The sequence below is a fragment of the Cetorhinus maximus genome, chromosome 13 (assembly GCF_964194155.1).
Source record: "Cetorhinus maximus chromosome 13, sCetMax3.hap1.1, whole genome shotgun sequence".
Classification (NCBI taxonomy): domain Eukaryota; kingdom Metazoa; phylum Chordata; class Chondrichthyes; order Lamniformes; family Cetorhinidae; genus Cetorhinus; species Cetorhinus maximus.
The window spans coordinates 94,982,702-95,004,796 of NC_135891.1; the positions used below are offsets into that span (position 1 = coordinate 94,982,702).

The window sequence follows — 22,095 nt, forward strand, 5'->3', positions numbered from 1 at the left end:
TAAACTGCAAGCCAAGGCCCACAATGGTTGCTTTCCTCTGCTGCTATGAAGTTGATGTTTGTTTTGCAGCAATATTGAACTATACAGGATGATACATACCTTTCCAGCGTAGTGATGTATTATAAATCCTTGGTTCCAGCTGTTAAAATGGTCATGACATCCTACTGCAGCCTGGAGTTTCTGTAACAGAGTTGAATCTGCCCCTTCTCCTGTGGCATGCATAGTGGCACAGACATCATCCAGGACACTCATAATTCCAGGTGGATTCTGAGAACATGGACACACAGGAACAGACTCAATACATTTAACTGTGCACATTGAGGACAAGAAAGGAGGTCACTTTGGAAACCTCACCTAAAATAACGCAACATAAAGCTTTTACAATAATGGACATCAGGGAATGAATTACAAAATAGTGACGTAGTCCAAAGTAAACTACACAATCCAAAAGTTTAACCAAATGTTAATGCCACTTCAATCCTAAAATTGAATAATGTCCTTAGAATCCCTTAATGCTGTCCTTTTTGTTTGAAAATGCACTTTTATTGCAATCAAGTAAATCTCGTTCTTTTGAGCACTTTTTAAAGTAGCTTAAGCTAACAAGTGCAGCATGATGCCCATTGAAAGGCAAACAGCACTGCTGCAAGTTTCATTCAGAAACAATGGCCCCAAAATCCACAGGGCGTTGATACCGTTGGTTATACCAGTATCATGCACATGTTCCCTGTTCCCTCCAGCACTATGCCAGCTCCTGAATGAGCCAGGGAACTGGGCACTCTTGGCGCACCTTCCCTCCGGCTCACAAAAGGATATTTGGTTTTTGAGGAGAAGGGAAGTCAACCCTTAAAAGGCATGCTGGAAAATCCTGGAAATAGAAAAGACCTAGCAATCTGGACTTGATTTCAACTGGAAAAAAAATTGGGGGAAAGTGTAAGATGGGCTTTCAATTCACGATCACCTGATTTGCGCTATGTCCAAAATGAATTCCCACCCAAAGCAGTCTTACAATCACTTTACCAGCAATACAATCTACTCCATTAAACATATATATATAAAAATGTCCATCTTTTATTGATAAGCAGGTATGAAATGTGATTTGCAGTGGATTTCATTTATGAATTGCACTTTAATACTGCATATTAAGAGATTAAATAAATAAAAAAATAATGAATAAAATTTCTATTTGGACAGTCAAGGCTAATCGTGTGAGAGCACAGTGATATTCCTGGCTATACTTGTAACACACAAAATGGGCAGGATTTTACTGTCAACGAACAGGGGTGGGGTATGCTCTCCGACGCGTAAAATGATGAGGGATGACGTTGGGCGGAACTTCCGATGTCACCCCGCCTCATTTAAATTTTCAGGAAGGCAGGGGGCGCAGCAAAATCAGCTGTGCGCCTGCCGACCTGTCAATGGCCAATTGAGACCATTGACAGGATCAACTAAAGTAATTAGTGGACCTGCCTGTCCAACCTTAAGGTTGGCGGGGAGGCCAGGAGCCCCGGCGGGAATTGGAAAAAACATGAAACCTCATCCACAGGCGGGATGAGGTTTCATGTAGGGTTTTAAAAATTTTAATAAAGTTTTGTTGGAAATTATGAACATGTCCCAATTCATGTGACATTGTCACATGAGGGGACATGTAAGGGAAATTTTTTTTTCTATTTTTAATATTTTTGCACATAGAGCCGATTTCCCTGAGGCAGCACTTAGCCTCAGGAAGATGAGTGCGCTCTTTCGTGCGCCTTGATTGGCCCGCCCACGTAAAATGGCGGCGCGCCTCCAATCGGGGGCACCAATCGGAAGCGTGCCTGTACGCGCCCACTCATCAACTTCCCCCCACAACGGGGGAAAATTCAGCTCAATGGGTAGTAAATGTTTGATAATGAGTTATAAGGTTCAAGTCTGCAATTCTGAAAACATTTCGATTACAAGATATTGAATAAATGACAGAGGTTTTGCTTAGTTCCTCAATAAAATTGATGGAAGAATCACTTACAATTTTGTTTTCTATAAGATCGCAGACAATTTTGTTGTTGAAATATTCAATGGGGGTCCATTTAATCCCCTCTTGTACATACTCTTCCTGTTGGGAGCAGAGACAAATATTGTGAAGAGTGCTATTCATTTAACTAGGTCACTGTCTCATTATAAAGTTGTATGATACCTCTGTAGAACATAGACTTATTTTGTTTAACTTCAAACCACTTTCTTAATATACTCAAATAAAATGTTACTGAGATCCCATAAACGTAACATCAGGTTGGGATGATTCCCTGAACCCTCAAGATATGCACCCAGTGTCATTTTGTCATACCATTTGCAAGATGCCACCATAGTACACTAGTGCAAGATGGTCATCTCCATCCCACCAAGATTTATAACAACAGCTTGCATTTATAGCGCCTTTAATGTAGTAAAATGTATAAAGGGATTTCTGCTTTAGGGTGGCTTCATAGAAAGCAAGTACCAAAATAAAACTGAACTCTTGTTATTTCTTCATGGTTTAGCAATGGAAAAAATTATGAATGTCACAATCTACAAACTGTAGATCAGACCTAAAGATATGCATAAAAGAAACTGACCTAGAAATGGGCATGAAGTTTTTTGATAACCATCTATATCAGAATGTGAAAAATGTTCTTTGACCTCTCATAAGTGTAAAGTATCAGCCTCAATTTTCTGATAAGAATGCAAATTACAAACTAATAGTAAAAAATTTTGCACTTGCACTTGAAGTGTGATCTTTGGAGTTATCTAATTATCAGAATAATGCAAAGCTCAAGCTGCTATAACAGGTTTGTATGACTGTAAATATTTTGATTTTTCTTTCTCGGATCCAAAGTGAATGACCTCACACCCTCCCACATTGCCTCCATTGGCAGGTTCTTAATTTGTATCTAGAAGTGGGACGGCAGGAAAACTGGCCTCAGAGAGCGGCGTACCTGCAAGTGGTGGGTAGCAAATTAAGCTCCTTAAAGGGCCGATGAAGGGCCTTTTCACTTTTTTTCACTTGTCAGTGGAGTCCCCCGCAAACGGTGCTGAATCCCAGCCAATGCATTGAGGTGGCCTCCCAGTGGCAGACCAGGGGCCCGCGCTCCAAATAACTTTGTAACTCTTCTCCCACTCCCCATGGCTGGGTTTGTAGCTGTGGAGGGATTCCGCCCCTAAACTAATGTTATAGCAATTGTGGCTAGTATAAATTCACCTTTGCTACTAGCTCCTCAGAGGGTGCTTCCATCTTGAGGTGTCCTCTTCTTCCTTACATCAGCAGTTCCCACCTCTTAATTGGATGGCGAGCATGCACCTTGGCCACTGATTGGCTAGCTGTTCAAAAATTGCATTGGGCCTCAGGCCCGGAAATGGCCCTGACATTGTCCAAAACAGAAATCCTGCCCTATTTGTCATAGTGTTTTGTTCAGCTTCATTTTCAAATGCAGGTGCAGCCTGACCTGTTAGATCTTCCTTCTTTAGGCCTCCTTTCTCCTTTCAAAGCACACAAGATAGGAAAATTTCCATTGGGAAGCTTATCGGCACCAGTAATGGTGCTGAGGGAAAAAAATAAAGCAAACAGGACAAGGACAATAAGGACCCATGTACCAGTTAAAGAAAAACACACAAGAGCTAATGGATATGCTCCTTAAATGAACATTCACAACTGACTCCTTAGTTAATCCTTAATGGATACCCATTCATCATCGGGATCATTGACAAAGAAAAGTATTGGAAAATGGCACGCAGGACATTCACTGCCTCATTTTAATGTAGCTCCTGTCCAACTTGGATAGGTGCTAAAAACAAAAAACTACTGCGGATGCTGGGTTCCTGCCTCCCCTCTCGCCCTCTTCTCCCTCTTCATTCACTTCCCATGGAAATGTGTGAGATGGCTGAGTCAATTAGAAAATACAATCTTTTGGGACTAAGAAGCTAAGGAAGCTCAGTTAGTATTCCCAAGTTAAACTAATACTAACCGATGGACTGGTATTGTTTCTTATTTTTGTAGTAGTGTGGTTTGTTACATACAGGGTTAATGTGGGACTGAGTAAAATACCACCCACATGGTAATGTAAGAAGGCACATGACCCAAGGCAGGGTCAGTCTAGAGATGGATAGAGATAGGTAAAAACCTAGAATGCAGTCAGCTCCATACCTGTACCCACTATTGTATATATGTACATAGCTATGAGCTGTTAATAAAGTCTTGCTGTTAATGTACTCAAGACTACGAAGTCTATTCCATGGTGTCCGAAGCAGGATTCTTTAATTTTAAATGCACTAACTCTCTTACCTGTTCAGCTTTGAGAGTTAACTCAATAAAAATCTGCTGAAGCTTCTCATTTACAAAATTAATGCAGAACTGTTCAAAGCCATTTTTCTGTGAGGGAGAAGGATAGCATAAATCAGTATAAGAATGATATCATCTTGATTTTGAGTCAAATGGAAACAACTTGTTGCTATTATGAAACCACCTAGAAATGAGGGGTGGAATTTAATCCAGGTGACTGGGATCTCGCCTGCTGGCTGGAGAGCAGGTGAGAGTCCTGCTTCACTTACTTTGGGGGTAGCCCACCATTTTAAGTGGTAGTCAGGCACTTAAGTGGCCAGCGGCGGGCCTTCCTTGGGATCAAGGACCATGGGAATTGAAATCCTGTCCCTCTAGAGCTACTGACCAATCAGAGGCCGGCAGCTACTCATTGCTGTCAGCGCCAATGGGGGAGCAGTGGCATCTGCTGGCAAAGCAAACACTAGAGGCCCAGGATCAATGAGGTACGCCAGGCCACAGGTGAATCAGAACGGGATGGGGCTCACTGGCTAGTGAGGTGGCAGGGCATTCGGAAGAAAGGGAAGCGGGTGGATTTCAGCAGGCCCCCTCTCCCTACACAGGGTCTCTAAGTGCCGAACAATGAGGGATCCACCCCACTGGAAGCCCGCAAGCAATCCAGACAGGCTGGAGATAGCATTGGGAAGGCTGGAGGTGTTACAGGTCTAATGAAAGAAAATGCAAATATTTAAATCCAATAATGCATCATTTCTCAGTATGAGTACATGTTACCATTCTGTTTGCCTGGTTTCTTTAAGGAAATGGCTTGAAATTCTAAAGAGAAACCGTCCTTAAAGTTTGAGAATTTTCTAACCTTGAACAATTTATTTTCATAATTACACTTATAAGCAGAAGTCTGATAATGGTTTGGCCTGTACAAATTAACCCCGGCATTATGAATATACTCTGCCATCTCACTTGAGAGCAGACACGATGAGCATCTTACATTTTCTGCACTAAGAATTTTTTCTGTGATTGGAATGCACTGTTAGACCTCAGCTGTGTGGAGAAGAGAATAAAGGACACAGCGATAAGTTCATAAAGATAGCAGATTCTTCACAGAAATTGTCACTAAAGTATTTACATTAGAAGAAGTTGTTGGAAAAACATTGAGCTGTAACCTGAACCAAGATGTTGCTGATGGAGCAAACTGTTCTAAACTCAGCAATGTGAGGCTGAGGCGATTTTAACTCTCAGGCCTCATCATCAATGGCCCATCAGTGGAACTGACAGTGAGCAGCTTGTTGATGGCTGGAAGAGGCATGTCAAAGAGCAGGGACTCACCACTGGACACTGAAGGAGCAGACACTAGAATTCGTTAACAAGCTGGGAGGGATTTCAAGAGAGCCTTGTGGTTTGGGGAGGGGGGTAGCCCAGGGTTGGGGAGGACTAACCTTTCCTTTTGGGGCCTGACCGTTCCTGTTAGTTTGGCCTGACAGGAAAGCAACTTTGCTGTGCAAGTCTCTGGTTATGGTATCAGTCAGGCTTTGATAATGTAATAACTCAACCTGTAAATCTAAAGAAGGGCTCTACTGGTTTCTGATGAGTTCCTTTCTTGCCTGCTTAGGAGAGCAGGATAAAGAAGAAATTGCAGGAAGACTAACTCTAGGATCTTGGCGGCCAAGTCCCTTGGGTGATTTTAACTGCTCACCTATCCATTTTCTGCTGGGTGGGCAGGATTAAAATTGGTCCTCCAATTTAAATCACATTGCTGCTCACATGCCGCAAAGCATCGATGCAACCTGCTATGTTTGGATAAATTTGATGCTGGATTTTCACCCTTGGTGCACAGTGGTTGTTGCTGCTTTGCAGGATTATTCATTTAAGATTCAGTTCTAGAGCAAGATAAACTTGAATTCTGTCTTACTATAAAGGACTGAAATTACTTATCAAATTTCATTCACGTTTGCATTACATTTTGAAATTGAACCAAGTTACTTAGTTTAATTTTAAATTTGAGAGAAGTTGATTTTTATACATTACCTGAAAAATCTCAAAGCCATAAATATCCAGCACTCCTACACTGTATTCCTCACAAGGCTTCTGCATAGCCTTGTTAACAGCCTGAGTAGAAGAAATGAAATAAGAGTGTAACAAATAAGGATGTTTTAAGGTCATGAAATAAAGAATTAAAATGATTAGATATTTTAATAGAACATGTAGAACTGCGTTTGCAGTTTGGAAAACCCATGCATTGCCTTGTCTTTTTTAACACTGGCAAGCAATTCTTTCAGTTAAATCAAAATTGTTACTAAAATCATATAGCCACAGAGAAACTTTCCATAGTATCTTGTCATATTTTGTACCATCTTTCAGACATTGCATTGTATACCACCAGAAGGATAATGAAGTCTAGAAATTTAAATTTTGGGCACAAAATTAGCATAATTTAGGCATTGGGGTGGGGGAAGAAATTTTGGGCAGAACCAGAGGTGGATTTACAATGAAGCACACTGTGCCGTGGCACGGGACCCCCAAACAACAGGCGGGTCTCAAAATGAATGAGTTTCAAAACACTCAAAATGGGTACATGAAGTGATGCTGCATTTGCAAAGTTGAAAAGGGAAGTGCCGAGTAAATGAGTTATTTTTGGGACCAAGTCTCCTGTGTGGCGTGAATGACAGGCACCCGGGGTGGCCTCAGCAACACCTCTACCTCTGAACAGCTACAAAAACATACCCGAAGAAATCACCTTTCAGATGCACTCGCTTTACTGACATATGATCATTTCGCAAAGGGGGTCTGTCTCGGTTTCTGTCAAACCTTCAAAAAGTAAATAGTAAAACTCCGCTATTTCACCAGGAAAGCAATGCTTATGAGAGCAAGTTTGAAGGGAGATTGAAATGTTCAGAAATGATATTAACCGATAGCTATGAATTGCTCCTTTTTCAACCAGGTTGCCGCAGCAATTATATTTCCCCCTTTGTTTTGATAAACCCCTCTCCTCCCACACACACTCTCTCTCTGATACAGGGCGATCCACTTGCTAACAGGCCTAAAGCACACTGCTAGGGGCACACAGTGAGCCATCTCACTTTACCTAACAATAGTGAAGTCTGTCTGCTCCCCTCAGCCCACGATTGCCAATGCAAGTAGGGAGCTCACTCACTGGCTGTTTGAATGAATAGCCAGGGCCACAGGCTAAAGGTGTCAGCGGTGGCTTCGTTGCTAACTGTCTGGCCTCTGGATCAGATGGTTGTGAGTTTGTGTCTCACTCCTGTCCAGACAGACACTCCAGGGAAGTGCTGACCTGTCAGAGATGCCATGAGGCCACTTTGAAGAAGAGCAGGTGAGTTACCCTTGATGTCCTGGCCAACATTTATCCCTCAATCAACAATCACACAGAACAGATTCTGGTCTTCATCACATTGTTTGTGGGAGTTTACTGGGTGCAAACTGGCCGTGAAGTTTCCCACATTTCCACTTCAAAAATACTTCACTGAATTTCAACAAGGCAATTATTCATACAGGCATGTTTTTACAAGTGAAGAAGCACTGATCAATCTGTGCATTTTCTTGGCTTCCCCTTTCAGGTCCCGGGTTGTGGGGTGCGGGTGGGGGTGGGGGAGGTGGTGGTGTTGGGGTGGGGGAGCACAGGGCCCCACTAACTGTAAATCTGCCACTGGGCAGAACCATGCAATTTCTAGTAGATTTCCATCTCTTTCTGGCCTGGTTGCTAAATTCCAGAGAGGGAGGATGGTGGGTGCATTCTTTCATCCACTCAGCCCTTTATTGATACATCACATTTGGAAGCAGAGTTGACAGGGTGCCAAGTTCCCTGGGGAATCCCACCTGTTCCACCAGGCGTATGGTCAATGGTGCGTCCACATCTGTGATTCAGCTGCATTGGCCATACAATGACCATAAATGGGCCTTAAATTGTTATATTGGGAATTGGCTGCAATTAGGGGAAGAACATCCAATTGGTGGATGAGGTTAAGACAGCAATTGAGATCTGCCCCTACATCAGGCAGACCAATTCAACTCCACCATGGGAATGGCAAGCTGCTGATCTGAAATCCCAGTGTACCTAGGGGTAGATGCTCTAGAAGCATCACAAACAGTGCTAGTGCCTGAATCTATTATACAATTGATTGAAGATTCAGGGCCAGGGCAGATGGGCAGGTGGAAATCTTGTGGCAAAGCTGGGGCTCCGTGAATTCCTAGCCTGGCTTCTTTCCAGTAGATATTTAAGTAAAGCAATTGCTTAGGAGACACAGTCGGTTATGTGGATGGAATCAGAAAGATACAAAGGGACATATACAGACTAGTTGAGTGGGAAATACTATGACAGATGGAGTTCAATGCAGGAAAGTGTGAGGTCATCCACTTTGGATATGAGAAAGACAAATTGGGCCATCTTTTGAATGATAAAAATCAAAGAGCTGTGAAACAGGAAAAGGCTCTTGCTGTCTATGTACACAGATCACAAAAGGCTAGTGTACAGGCACAGCATGTCATTAGAAAATCTAACGCTCTGTTGGCCTTTGTCTTCAGGGGCTTGGAATTCAAAAGCAAGGAAATGACGCTTCCATTGTACAGAACTTGGGTCCGACCCCATTTGGAGGACAGCATTCAGTTTTGGAGGCTGAACCTCTAGAAAGACTTTGGAAGGAGTACAGCACAGATATCCGAGAATTTTCCAGGGCTTATGGAGTTTAATTACAAGGACTGGCTGCATAAACTTGGTTTGCATTCCCTCGAGTGTAGAAAATTGAGGGGTGATGTAATCAAAGCATTTAAAACAATTTAAAATAGGGCACATGAAGAGAAAGTAGTTCCTGTCGTGGTGGATTCCAGAATAAGGGGTTGCAATTTTAAAATGAGACCTAGATCATTTGGGAATCTTATCAGAGGGCACTTTTTCACTCAAATGGTGGCGGAAAATTTGAAGCTGAGATTTTTCGGCCAATTGAAATTTTCAAGACTGAGATTGACCAATTTTTGTTAGGTAAGGCTAACAAAGAATATGGAACAACTATGAGTAAATGGAGCTGAGGTACAGATCAGCCATAATCCAAGTGAATGGGAGAACGGCCTCAAGGGACTGAAGGGCACATTCAGGTTCCTATGTTCCTATTGCTTCTGACTACAACCAGTATCCTTTATTTCTGTATAATGTAAATAGGTTGCCTTTAATAATCTAATAGAGTTTCAGTTCCAAACTATGTGAAAAATAATATTATTGCTTAACTGATGTGATAATGATTTTATTTTCTAAGTAAAATATTGGAAGGGAAATGTATTGTCTTTGTGCAATAGCAGCTTTTAAACTGTATTTCTAATGTCTTGTAAACACAGGTATATGATTCGTGCTGTGATCAAGTAACCCAAGTCTGAAACATCAGTGTGTTGGCTGGTTACGATGTCTTGGAACAGGCTTCTATCCTGTTGAAGACTACTCGATTTATCCCTTTTCCCATTCCAATCTATATAAGATGGACTTGGTCAGAGCTGCTCACATTCAAATTAATTTGACATTTGAGAAATACTTACATCTACTAAATAATCAAATAATCGTGCATAGAGTGCTTTTGCTAGTGCGTCTCGGGTGTATCCTGCCTGCTGTACATTTAAGGTCATATTGATTGATTCTGTCTTGCCTCCCCATTTGCTATCCATTTTTCTGCTGGTCACTTTTACTCTCAACTTCATTTGATCAATTCCCAGCAAGAACGCAGGAAAGGCCAAGTCTTTAAGAAAAACAAAGAAAGTAAATCAATTATTCATGGTGTGGCCCTTGTTTCTGCACCAGCAACAAACTAGTCATTAACATTTAAAAAAAGCACTGTTGAGCGGCTGTATTAGCAATGGCAATTATTCCTGGTGGATAAGGCTGGGATGACATTGCTGGTCTGATGTTTAAGCTATGACATTTACAAAATTCCTCCAAGAAGCAGGTACACCAAACTGATTCTAGCTAAGAAGATTCTTTATGCTACTGATAAATTTTGGACTATTTCTCTTCCTCCCCCAATTCCCAGACTAGCAATTATTTATTGTGTTTTCATTAGGCAACAATAAACAGCAGTTTCTCTGGTTCATCTGATAATGATAAAGTGCAACTGACCCAGTCAAAGGTAAGCACAAATGAGGGAGACAATTTGTCCAAATAGTTCTCTCTTACGTAGAAAACCATGGCTTTCCATCACAGCATTACTTCTTGAATTACTCCAGAGTTTATCAGGGCTTCTATGTGAGTCAATATAGCAATATCAAAAAAGGCAGCACTTGCAGCAAGTTCATGTTTAGACATCTTATTGTTTATCTCCATCCAGTAGAAGGTGAAAGCAGTTCACAGTCCCATACAATGCTATTTAATATTGGGGTAGATTTCCATCTTCATTGCATGGGCCCCAATCTGGTGGAGCAGATGACCTGCCTGCTAAAGACTCGACTTAATTATCATTTCAGTTATATAAATGGAGTGAAAAATAGCTGTATTCATTAACAAGCATGTCACCTACTCCTCTTGGGAGGTGAAAATAAAAATCTACTTTTTTGTGTAAATATAATTTGAATAGCTGCACCCCTTCCTAGCATTGTGCAGCACAAGTGCTTAGAAAATGGCAGAGAAAGTTGATGATTCACTATTTTCTTAAACCTCTGCAGTTGGTGTGGTGATCCTGTTCCTGCAAGGGTGTTAAGTACGGAACTCCAGATGAAGGAATGCTGAGCTGCATAAGTCCAAGGCATGATGCTATGACTTGGAGAGAAACTCGGAGTTGAAAGTGTCTCCATGATCTTCCTGCTCTTGTGAATGTAAGCTTGAAGATTTGCATCATTGCTCTCTGCAGATAGTACATATTGCACAGTGTGCCAGTATAGGAGGATGTAGATATTGAGTACCAATAGGGCGCTGATCAAATGAACTGCCTTGCCCTGGATACAGTGGAGTTTTCTGAGTATTGAGACAGCTACATCCATCCAGGTGAGTGGTGAGTATTTCACCAGATTCCTGACTTAAGCCTTGCAAGTAACAGAAAGATTGTGAGTGGTTGGGAGGTGGCAACTCATCACAGAGTGCCGAGTGTCTCCCCAGTTAAGCTCATTACTAATGGTGACTTTCATGAAATTGACAGTGGTGAATTTGGTGATGATGATGGCATTGAAGGTTAGCAGACATGGTTGAACTTTTTCTTACTGGAAATGGTCATTGCCTGGCACTGATGCCTGCTAAAGACTCCACTTAATCATAATTTCAGTTATATAAATGGAGTGAAAATTAGCTGGATTCATTAACAAGCATGTTACCTACTCCTCTTGGGAGGTGAAAATAAAAATCTACTTCATTGTGTAAATACAATTTGAATAGCTGCACCCCTTCCTAGCATTGTGCAGCATAAGTGCTTACGAAATGGCAGAGAAAGTTGATGATTCACTATTTTCTTAAACCTCTGCAGTTGGTGTGGTGATCCTGTTCCTGCAAGGGTGTACATGTTAACAGTTGGGATGATGTCAGGACCCATAGTCTTCGCCATGTCCATTGGCTTTGTAACTTCACATGGAATGACCTGAGTCAACTGAATGTGGACGAAAATGGAGATGTCAAGAGATGGAAGCATCCCCTTGGCATTTTCAGCTGAATATGCTTGTAGTCATTTCAGCCTTATCTATAGTACTTAGTTGCCAGGCTTTGTTGGAGTCAAGGATTGTGTTGTTCGTGGAGCCCTCTGCCCTCCTCATTAGTTGCTTGTTTACCACTACCATTCTTGACTAGATATGGTAGAGATACATAAAATTAAAATGTAACTAAATAAAACTGTTTGGTTATGTCACAGTAGAAATGCTTACAGGAAACCTGCATTTTACATATTTCACATCTGCTTGCAGTTTCTTGTCTTACATTGTTCACCTTGTTTCAATATGAATTTTCTGTATCCAAACAAGTACTCCTGAAACAAAATTTAGTTTCTTTTATCCACAAAATACAAATGGCTAATTGGACCATATGCTTATTTAACACTAATATATTCCTCCAAATGTAAGAGAGACTGACCATCACTCCACTTCCAAAATGTGTCTCAAAATAAATATTACTCACGAGCCTCATTTTCCACTTCTGCATAATTCCCTACTTCAACAAAACTTAAGTTTCCAAGATGCAGAATTCCAGCAATAATTTGAAGTACCGTCATCTGAATTTCTGCTGATATACCTATGACTTGCATGGCATTCTAAGGCGGAGAAAGAACCTTAGTTAGTACACAGTAGATAAAATTAAAGCTCAGACCAAATCTATTTGACAGTTAAAAACACCTGGTTGGTTTGGTGTTACTTTCTTTAAATGTGCAAATGAATGAATATTACAAACCGATCACTTGCATTTTCAATGTTAATTAATGAGCTTGCAAAGAAGCTGAGAACAATGGTTGGGCCATTTCGTAACTCCATGATCCCGACCCTGTCACGTCCTCCCACTTCCCCAGTATTTTCATATTTGTGAGACATGGGCAGTCTGCGACCTCCCTAGGCAAGTCCGAGGTAGCGACGAAGGTATGTGAGTGGCTGAGGCAAGATGGGTAAAAAGGCCTGCCTGGGTTAGCTGGGTCATTGGCACAGGCCTCCACATGGTTGTTAGGCCACCTATGTTTCACCCTGTATCAATAGAAGTAGTTTGAACAGGTGGCCAGATATTTGTTTTGCCAGATGAATGTTTGGCTGAGATCTGAGAATGGCTAATGGACTCAGCTCAGCAGGGTATGTTTACACAGTTTGAAGGGGAATGCTAGCTTTCCTTTATTGACAGCTTTATGATGTTGTAATAGGTTATTTTTTTTCTTTGATATAGTTTTTAAATGCCTGTTTGTTTATTGGGTCACTATTTACAGGTGTTAAGGGGATTCAAGCTTTATTCATTGAATGACTGTGGTTGATTGACATTTTTATGAGGTTGTAAGATGGACAGTTTTTTTCAAAGGAGATTTTCAAAGCCTCTTTGCTTATTGTGCCAATTTCGAGGGCATTTCAAAGACTTGCCAGAATTGCCAATGGCCCATTGGTTTTGTACATAGTAGATATTGGTACAGTGGGTATGGAGGATGCATGGGGGGCATGGGAGGGGCATAGTGGTAATGGAAGGGGTATGGAAGGGGCATGGGGGTATTGTAAGGAGTATGGATGGGGCATAGAGGGTGGAGGTGGAATAGGGGCATTGGCAAGACCTTTTAAACTTACCTGTAAAAAGACTCCTTACTCCGCAGCAGGCTTTCTCCCTGAACTGACTTACCTGGCAGGGTCCCACAGCCTTCAGGAACCCACCTGCCTTGGGAAAATACCATGGATGGAGACACTTGAATTTCCAGCAGGGATTTAAATTACAAACTCAAAGTCATCTTACATGCATGTCGGGTCGTGACCCGCCACGATTTCTGACCCAGGATAAACAACAGGCAGCAGGAATGGCTGGGCAGCTTTGAAATTGCAGCCCACTCACCTCACATTTTGGCCTCAGCATTGGGAGGGAAAAATCTGGCCCAATGTCTCAACTGAGCTTATTAAACCATGAGGTTAGCCAATGCACTGGATTGAGAATGGGAATGAAATATTGTTTGGAGAAAGATTGACGATATAGGTTTCTGACACATTTTTCCTTTTAAGAAAGGGCCTAAGTTCATTTTAGGCAAGATTATCTCCTGGGGTATATCCAATAAAAAAAATTGCTGGCACTATTGAATAGATTTTAAAAGGCACCAATCTGTCAGCATCAAGAAATTCTCAAATCCACCTGAACATTGGAATTCTGTGATGCTCCACTCCCAGTGTGAAGTCTGGTTTAAAGGATAGAAAGTTAAGCATGAAAATTAGTGTTCCAACATCATGGTTGATTTACTGAATATTATCCTATAGAGCTGTGATTAAAAGTAGCCTAAATTAGGCACGGGGTGACTGAGCATTTGGACAAATATAAAATAATAAGAGAATGTCAGCGTGAATTTGTGAAGGGTAAGTCATGTCTAATGAAGCTAGTTGATTTTTTTGAGGTAACAAACATGGTAGATAAAGGAGTGTCCATGTTTGTTATTTATGGGAACCTGCAGAAGGCATTTGACTAAGTTCCACATAAGAGACTGTAATAAAAATGAGGGCATAAGGAATTGGAAACAACTTATTAGCTTGGATAGAGAATCAGTTAGAAAATAGGAGATAGGGAGCGGGGATAATAGACATATACTCAGCTGGCAGGATGTGACAAGTGCTGTCTGGCCCGAGGGGTACTGGGGCCACAGTCTTTCACAATTTTTATAAATGACTTGTAAGAAAGAAGAGGGAGCCTTCTATCTAAGTTTACCAATGGCACTAAGATAGGCGACACAGAAAATAGTGTAGATGGGAGCAGGTAATTGCAATGGGAAATTGATAGATTCAGTCATTGGGCGAAACTGTGGCAGATGGAGGTTAATATGGAAAATGTGAGGTCATCCACTTTGGACCTAAGATCAGAGTATTTTCTAGATGGTGAGAAGGCAGAAACTGTGGATGAACAGAGATATTTTAGGAAACCACATGCAGCAATCGCTAAAAACTAATGGACAGCTACAATAAATAATTTAAAACAAGGCGAATGGGATGTTGGCCTTTATCTCGGGAGATCTGGAATACCAAGCGGTAGAAGTTATGCTTCAGCTGTACAGAGCACTGGTTAGACTCCTTCTGCAGCACTGAATTCAGTTCCAGACTCCGCACATCAGGAAAGGTTTATTGGCCTTGCAAAGGCACCTCCTCCTGTCCTGCTTGTAGCTACTGTCATGGTATGTCACACTGTAGCACAAGTTCAGCAGAATAGAACCGGGGTGAAAGGGGTTAAATTATGAGATCAACTTGCATAGGTCAGGCTTGCATTATGTAGAAGATTAATGGATGCTCTTATTGAAGCATTTAAGATGATTAAAGGATTTTGTAGGGTAGAGAGAGAGAAGCTGCTTCCTCTGTTGTGGGGGTCCAGGACAAAGGGGTAGAACCTTAAAATTCTGGCTATGCTATTCAGGGGTGATGTCAGAAAGCAAAGGGTAGTGTAAATCCGGAACTCTCTCCTCCACAAAGCCATTAAGGTTATCGTACGTCAATTGAAAGTTTCAAAACTGAGCTTGATAGATTCTTGTTCTTAGGGAAGGAGGTTGAGAATTATGGAACCAAAGTGGAGTTAGGATATGGATCAGTCATAAACTAATTGAATGGTAGAACAGATCTGAGGGGCTGAATGGACTATCCCTGTTCCTATGCTCCTTCCTATTCCTTAAATTAGAATGGAAAAAGAAAATTGCTGCAGCTGCCAGAAACCTGAACTACCCGCCCATCCCCAGACAGTTGAGGGAAACACACAGCAGGTCAGTCAGGAACTGTGGAGAGATTAATAATTTAAAGCTTCAGAACTGGAGAAGGGTCTATACCTAAAATGTTAACTTCTCTGCTTTCATCACAGATGTTGACTGCTGTGTGTTTGCAGCATTTTCTGCTCTTTGTTTATCGATTAAAATCGGTCACATTTGGTAAAGTGAAATAGTGATGACCTATTGACCAATGGGTGACAGTTAGCAGAGTACGTGGTGCACTGGTGCATTGTGCAGTGGTGACATAGCATGTGGATTCATCCCTCATGGCCATCAGATAAAGGACGTAAATGATGTCAGTAGGTAGAGTCACCCAAGATTTTTTGCAGTATCGTTGACGTTTGTAAACTGAGGCAAGGGCAAAGAAGTGGGAGAAAATTCCATTATTCAATCATGATTTTTTTGCGCGAGTTGTTTGCACAGCTCAGTTAAAATAAAAACAAGACCGCAGCACTCACCATTGTTTCACTGAAATCTTTTTTGTCATCCGTCCCATCCACCTGGTAGGTGCCTGACTGGTTTAAGTAGAAGTAATAAGTAGGATCAGCGATGCCTAGATTGTCAATCTGCTCTGTTGAAGCCCCTTCGAGCAGCTGTTTTGAAGAAAAAGTGAAGACATTATTGAACCTATTGGCGAGATTTTCCACACCCGCCCACCGCCGCGATCCTCCGGTCCTGCCGCAAGTCAATGGGCTTCTGGCTGGGGCACCACCTCGCCCATGGCGGGTCCTGCCCGCGAGGGGACCAAAAAATCCTGGCCTATATTTCAGATTTCAATACTTGTTTGAATTTACCATCCAATCACACTTGGAACATTGTATTGGAACAGAATTTGTACTGACATAAAGTCGTTATAATATTCCGATTAGGAACATTTTTAAAATGATTAACATCACTTTTAAGACACCATAGGATGGTGGATATTCACACCACAAAAAGGAACCATTTGGTCCATATCAGAAGTGGCCAAACCATGCTTCGCAAGCCACATGTGGCTCTTCTACAGATAAAGTGCGGCTTTACAGATAAAATGGGGCAGTTGTTAAGGCAGGGAGATTAATCTGGGTCATTCTGAAGAATCAGGCGGGGCCCTGGCAGGGCATGTGGAGCCACCAGATCCACTGTCCCAGCTCTAACCTGACTGGTCCAGCCTGATTTCTGTGATTCGGCAATGCAGAGGTCAAGCCCCCAGTAGCTGCTGCTCCACATGAAGCCTGCAGAGTGCCTTCCTGTACTGGATTGTTTGCCTGATGTTGCCTCAGCTGTGGGAGTCAATCCCACCGGACTGGGGTGAGACCGGTGGACAGGGCGGGGGTGGGGTGGGGAAGGGAGGCTGAGAGCAGGGCTGAGACTGGGAGGGGGAGGCTGAGAGCAGGGTTGACAGTGGGTGGGGGAGGCCAAGAGCAGGGCAGGGCAGTAGGTAGGTAGCTGAAAATCAGGGCCTCAGGTTTGGACCCTGACAGTCGCTTCCTTCCACTCCAGCCCTCCCACATCTGGGCAAGGTGGAGAAATCCAGGTAGGGTGGAGAATGGAGTAGGAGAAGGGTATGAGTGAGTGAGTGGGGATGGGAGGGAAGGCATGCGTGAGTGAGTGGGGGTTGAGTCAGGAGGGCTGTCTGTGCCTTGTGGCTCTTGAATGTCTAGGTTCAGAAAATTTGGCTACTCTTGACCTACATCATGCCTATGCTGCCTCTTTGCTTGAACAATACAATCTCCCAAGCCCATATCTTTCTTTGCTGCAAATATTTGCTCAATTTCCCTTATTAACTACAATCACCACCTCATGAATTCTATGCTCTAACAGGTCTCTGAATAAAGAAGTTTCTCCAAACCTCTCCCCTCACTCTATTAGTGACAATTTTAAATGAATGACCTCTGGTCACACTCCCTATGGCCCCTGTTTCAGATTTTTAACATTTAGAAAGAGAATAAAAGAAAGACTGTATAATCTTTCTTTTTTTCTCTGGACAAAAAAGTGCTATATATATATATATATATATATATATATAGCACTTTTTTGTCCATTTTGGCAGGAGGAATAAAAGAGAGGCATATTATCTAAATGGTGAGAGATTGCAGAGCTGTGAGATGCAGAGGGAGCTGGGTGTCCTAGTGCATGAATCGCAAAAGGCTAGTATGCAGGTACAGCAAGTAATTAAGAAAGCTAATAGAATGTTATCATTTATTGTGAGGGGAATTGATTCCAAAAGTAGGGAGGTTATGCTTCGGTTATACAGAGCACTACTGAAACCACATCTGGAGTATTGTGTACAGTATTGGTCACCTTATTTAAAGAAAGATGTAAATGTGTTGGAAGCAGTTCAGGGAATGTTTACCAGTCTAATACCTGGAATGGGTGCGTTGTCTTATGAGGAAAGGTTGGACAGGCTAGGCTATTATCCGCTGGAGTTTAGAAGAGTAAGAGGTGACTTTATTGAAACATATAAGATCCTGAGGGGTCTTGACAGGGTGGACGTGGAGAGGATGCTTCCTCCTGTGGGAGAGTCTCGAACTAGGTGTCGCTCTTTAAAAATAAGGAGTTGCACATTTAAAATGGAGATGAGGCAAAATTTTTTCTCTCAGAGGGTTGTGAGTCTTTTGAACTTTTGTCCTGAAAAGGTGGTGGAAGCAGAGTCTTTGAATATTTTTAAGGCAGAGGTGGATAGATTCTTGGTAAGCAAGGGGGTGATAGGTTATCAGGGGTAGGTGGGGTGCAGATTTCAGGTTACCATCAGATCAGTCATGATCTTTTTAAATGGCGGAGCAGGCTCGAGGGGCCGAATGGCCTACTCCTACTCCTTGTTCATATATTCGTACGTATGTTCACATGTTTTCATGGCCACTGTTTGTCTCAAAGTGCTTTCCAGTCAATGAAATACTTTTGTAATGTAGGAAAAGTGGCAGCTAATTTGTGCATAGCAAGCTTCCACAACAGCAATGTGATAATGGCCAGATAATCTGTTTTTTTATGATGTTGAGGGATAAATATTTGCCAGGACACTAGGGAAAACTCCCCTGCTCTTTTCCGGAATATTGCCATGGGATCTTCTACGTCCACCCTAGAGGGCAGTCAGGGACTAGCTTTAACGTCCCTTCCACCCAACCCAGCCCCACCCATTTTTGGGGGTTATTCTCCTTGTCAACCTCTTCAAAACCTTCCATTTTTCCAACTACCACTATTAAATCTGCGCAATCTTTCCTGCTCAAGTGGAAATATGATCATACTCACAGATTCAAGGAATCTACCTGAACTCAATTTCTCTCTGTTCCTCCACAATGTTCAATACTTTAACATTGAAATTATACTTCCATTCCTCGTATTTCCTTTCAAAATGAATTACTTCACCGTTCTCTGCATTGATTTACATCTGCCATCTGTCTGCTCATTCCTCGAGCTTACCTATAATCTCTGGGACCTTTCATATGTCATTTTGGTGCAGATATTATGGCACAGAGCAAATATATTTATGTATTTTTACATCCTAAGCAAATATGTATTTTCCAAATTTTCAGTTATATTTAAACTTCACTCACTTAGTTTATAAAATCATTTGAACTCTATTACAAGGTTTCTGCTTTGTATCACTGCTATGGCTCCACTAATCTCTAAGCAACCACTGACTCTCACATACCTCTGCACATAGGCCAGGATCTTTAGATTGGCGAGCGGGGGGCGGGGCCCGCTTGCTGACACGTAAAATGATGTGGAATGATGTCGGGCGGAACTCCTGATGTCACCCCGCGTCATTTCCATTTTCTGGTTGGCGGGGCGCAGCCGAATCAGCTGTGTGCCCGCCGACCTGTCAACAACCTACTGAGGCCATTTAAAAAGTAATTGACATAATTAATGGGCCTGCCCGTCTGACCTTAAGGTTGGCGGGCAGGCCGGGAGCCCTGGCAGGCTTCAGAAAAAACATGAAACCTCATCCACGGGCGGGATGAGGTTTCATGTAGGTTTTAAAAAAAATTTAATAAAGGTTAAAGTGATGGACATGTCCCAACTCATGTGACAGTGTCACACGAGGGGACATGTCAGGGAAATTTTGTTTTTGTTCCTTTATCATTTTTAAATGTGGAGCCGATCTCCCTGAGGCAGCACTTAGCCTCAGGGAGATGAGTGTACTCTTTCGCGCGCATGTGCGAAAGATTGTACTGTCGGCTGAGGGAATCGTACCCCCCGCCCGCACAGGGACTGCATAGCACTTCCTGGCGGATGTCACGCTGGGCGGGCCTTAATTGGCCTGCCCACGTAAAATGGTGGCGCACCCCTGCCCACACTTCCCCCCCCACCTATGGGGGGATAATTTTTCCCATTGAGGTGGATTCATTAATCTTATTTTTATTCATACATGAGATGGAGGCATCACTGGCTAGGCCAACATTTATTGCCCATCCCTAAATGCCCTTGTGAACTGAGTGGCTTGCTCAGCCATTTCAGAGGGTATTTCAATGTCAACCACATTGTTGCTGTAAGTCTGGAGTCACATGTAGGCAGACCAGGTAAGGGACAGCAAATTTCCTTAGTGAACCAGTCATTAGGCTTTTTAATTCCATTTTTTTTTGTTGGATTTAAATTTCACCGTCTGCTGTGGTGAGATTCAAACTCAGGCCCCTGGAGTAATGCCCTGAGTCTCTGGATTACCAGCGCAGTGACAATACCATTATGCCACAGCCACCCCTCTATTTTCACATTCTAAATTTACTAAGGTCAGATTGTAAAGAAGTGGTTCATTACCTGGTAGTAAATGTGGAAGTTCCTCTCATTCTCATTCTGGCTGACAACTCGGGATTTCTCCAAGAGAAAATTAGAGATTTTACCACCATCTGGTTCTCCGCCACGGCTGAACTGAATTTCTACATACTTTCCCTTAGGCAGAAATGATGCATGTTAGTATAGTATCTGAACAGTAATACTCACTCACACACACACAGACACACACAGGGCTTCACTGGCTGGGACAGCAGGTGAGCTGCCTTCTTGAACTGCTGCAGTCCATGTGGTGTAGGTACACCCACAGTGGTGTTAGGAAGGGAGTACCAGGATTTTGACCCAGCGACAGTGAAGGAACGGCGATATATTACCAAGTCAGAATGGTGAGTGACTTGGAGGGGAACTTCCACATGGTGGTGCTCTCATCTATCTGTTGCCCTTGTCCTTCTAGATGGTAGTTGTCTTGGGTTTGGAAGGTGCTGTCGAAGAAACCTTGGTGAATTCCTTCAGTGCATCTTGTAGATGGTACACACTGCTGCCACTGTGCATCGGTGGTGGAGGGAGTGAACGTTTGTGGACGTGGTGCCAATCAAGCGGGCAGCTTTGTCCTGGATGGTGTCATGCTTCTTGATTGTTGTGGGAGCTGCACTAATCCAGGCAAGTGGAGAGTATTCCATCACACTCCTGACTTGTACCTTGTAGGTTGTGGACAGGCTTTGATGAGTCAGGAGGTGAGTTACTCGTTGCAGGATTCCTAGTCTCTGGCACCAAGCAGACCAAACCCCATGATGCAGAGGCACCAAGGGCATGCAAATACCTGCAACAATTATAGTTAAGTGAATATTATCACTAATTAAAGCATAACACTGCCTATCCCTGTTCTGTGAACAACGAGGGATATCAGTGCATACTCGTGTTGAGTTATAGTAAGGCGCAGAGTGCCAGTGGTCAAGCAGACAAATTTTCTGAATTCCAAATAGGTGATGAATGTTTTGTGGCAAATTGGTTACCGTACACCGGTGAATGGAGGCTGGGGAGTTGAATTTTCAAAGAGTTTCTTCCAGTTGATTGTCATATCATTGGCGGAAAATCACAGAAAACCCTAGAGAAATTCATGGGTGAGTTCAGGCTGAAATTCATTCCCATACTATTTAGAAACCATTAGGGTCACTGTGAACGACAATCAACAGATTCAGCTCATTGATGCCTAAGAAGTAAGATATTTGAATCACATACAACAGAAACCTCTGCTAAGGAATTACTTACAAATCGACTGGAATTATTGTTTCGTACAGTCTTGGCATTTCCAAAAGCTTCAAGCAAAGGGTTTGACTGCAGGATGATATCTTTTACATGCTGGATTAAGGTAGACAAATTAAAAAAAAGGTTATGTATTTGCCTGCATTACAAACTTGCAGCATGTATCTGGCACTGATGTTCCTTTCTATGCACCTGGAAAATGCTCAGTTCCTACATGAAAAGGATGGGAATAAACATTCAGGCTAACAACACTGGGTTTCCACATTCTTCACTTTGACCAACCATTTTTGGGGCTTCTCTCAAGGGGTTAGGGCATGGGGTGCCTGCGCGGAGATCAGGTGCCCACTAATGGAGGAGGGAACATTCCTGGCTATCCCCCTCATTATCTTCAAGGCTCTCCTGAAGGGTGCCAGTAGCAGGGATGCCAGAGGAAGCTGTTGTTAGTCCTTATGTTAAGTGAGAGAAAAAGCC

General features: G+C 42.5%; 1 protein-coding gene across 1 annotated transcript in view; it reads right to left on the bottom strand.

Annotated features, from left to right (window-relative positions):
- The window catches only part of myo1f (myosin IF), a 173,812-nt gene that overhangs the window by 59,041 nt on the left and 92,676 nt on the right, over nt 1–22,095 (bottom strand). Inside the window, exons 6-14 of the mRNA XM_078555845.1 lie at nt 21,631–21,720; nt 20,389–20,520; nt 16,113–16,247; nt 12,369–12,501; nt 9,821–10,017; nt 6,308–6,388; nt 4,292–4,378; nt 2,003–2,089; nt 100–267 (exon numbers count right to left, since the gene is read on the bottom strand). Coding sequence (XP_078411971.1) covers nt 100–267; nt 2,003–2,089; nt 4,292–4,378; nt 6,308–6,388; nt 9,821–10,017; nt 12,369–12,501; nt 16,113–16,247; nt 20,389–20,520; nt 21,631–21,720 — 1,110 coding nt within the window. The remainder of the gene's footprint in view (nt 1–99; nt 268–2,002; nt 2,090–4,291; nt 4,379–6,307; nt 6,389–9,820; nt 10,018–12,368; nt 12,502–16,112; nt 16,248–20,388; nt 20,521–21,630; nt 21,721–22,095) is intronic.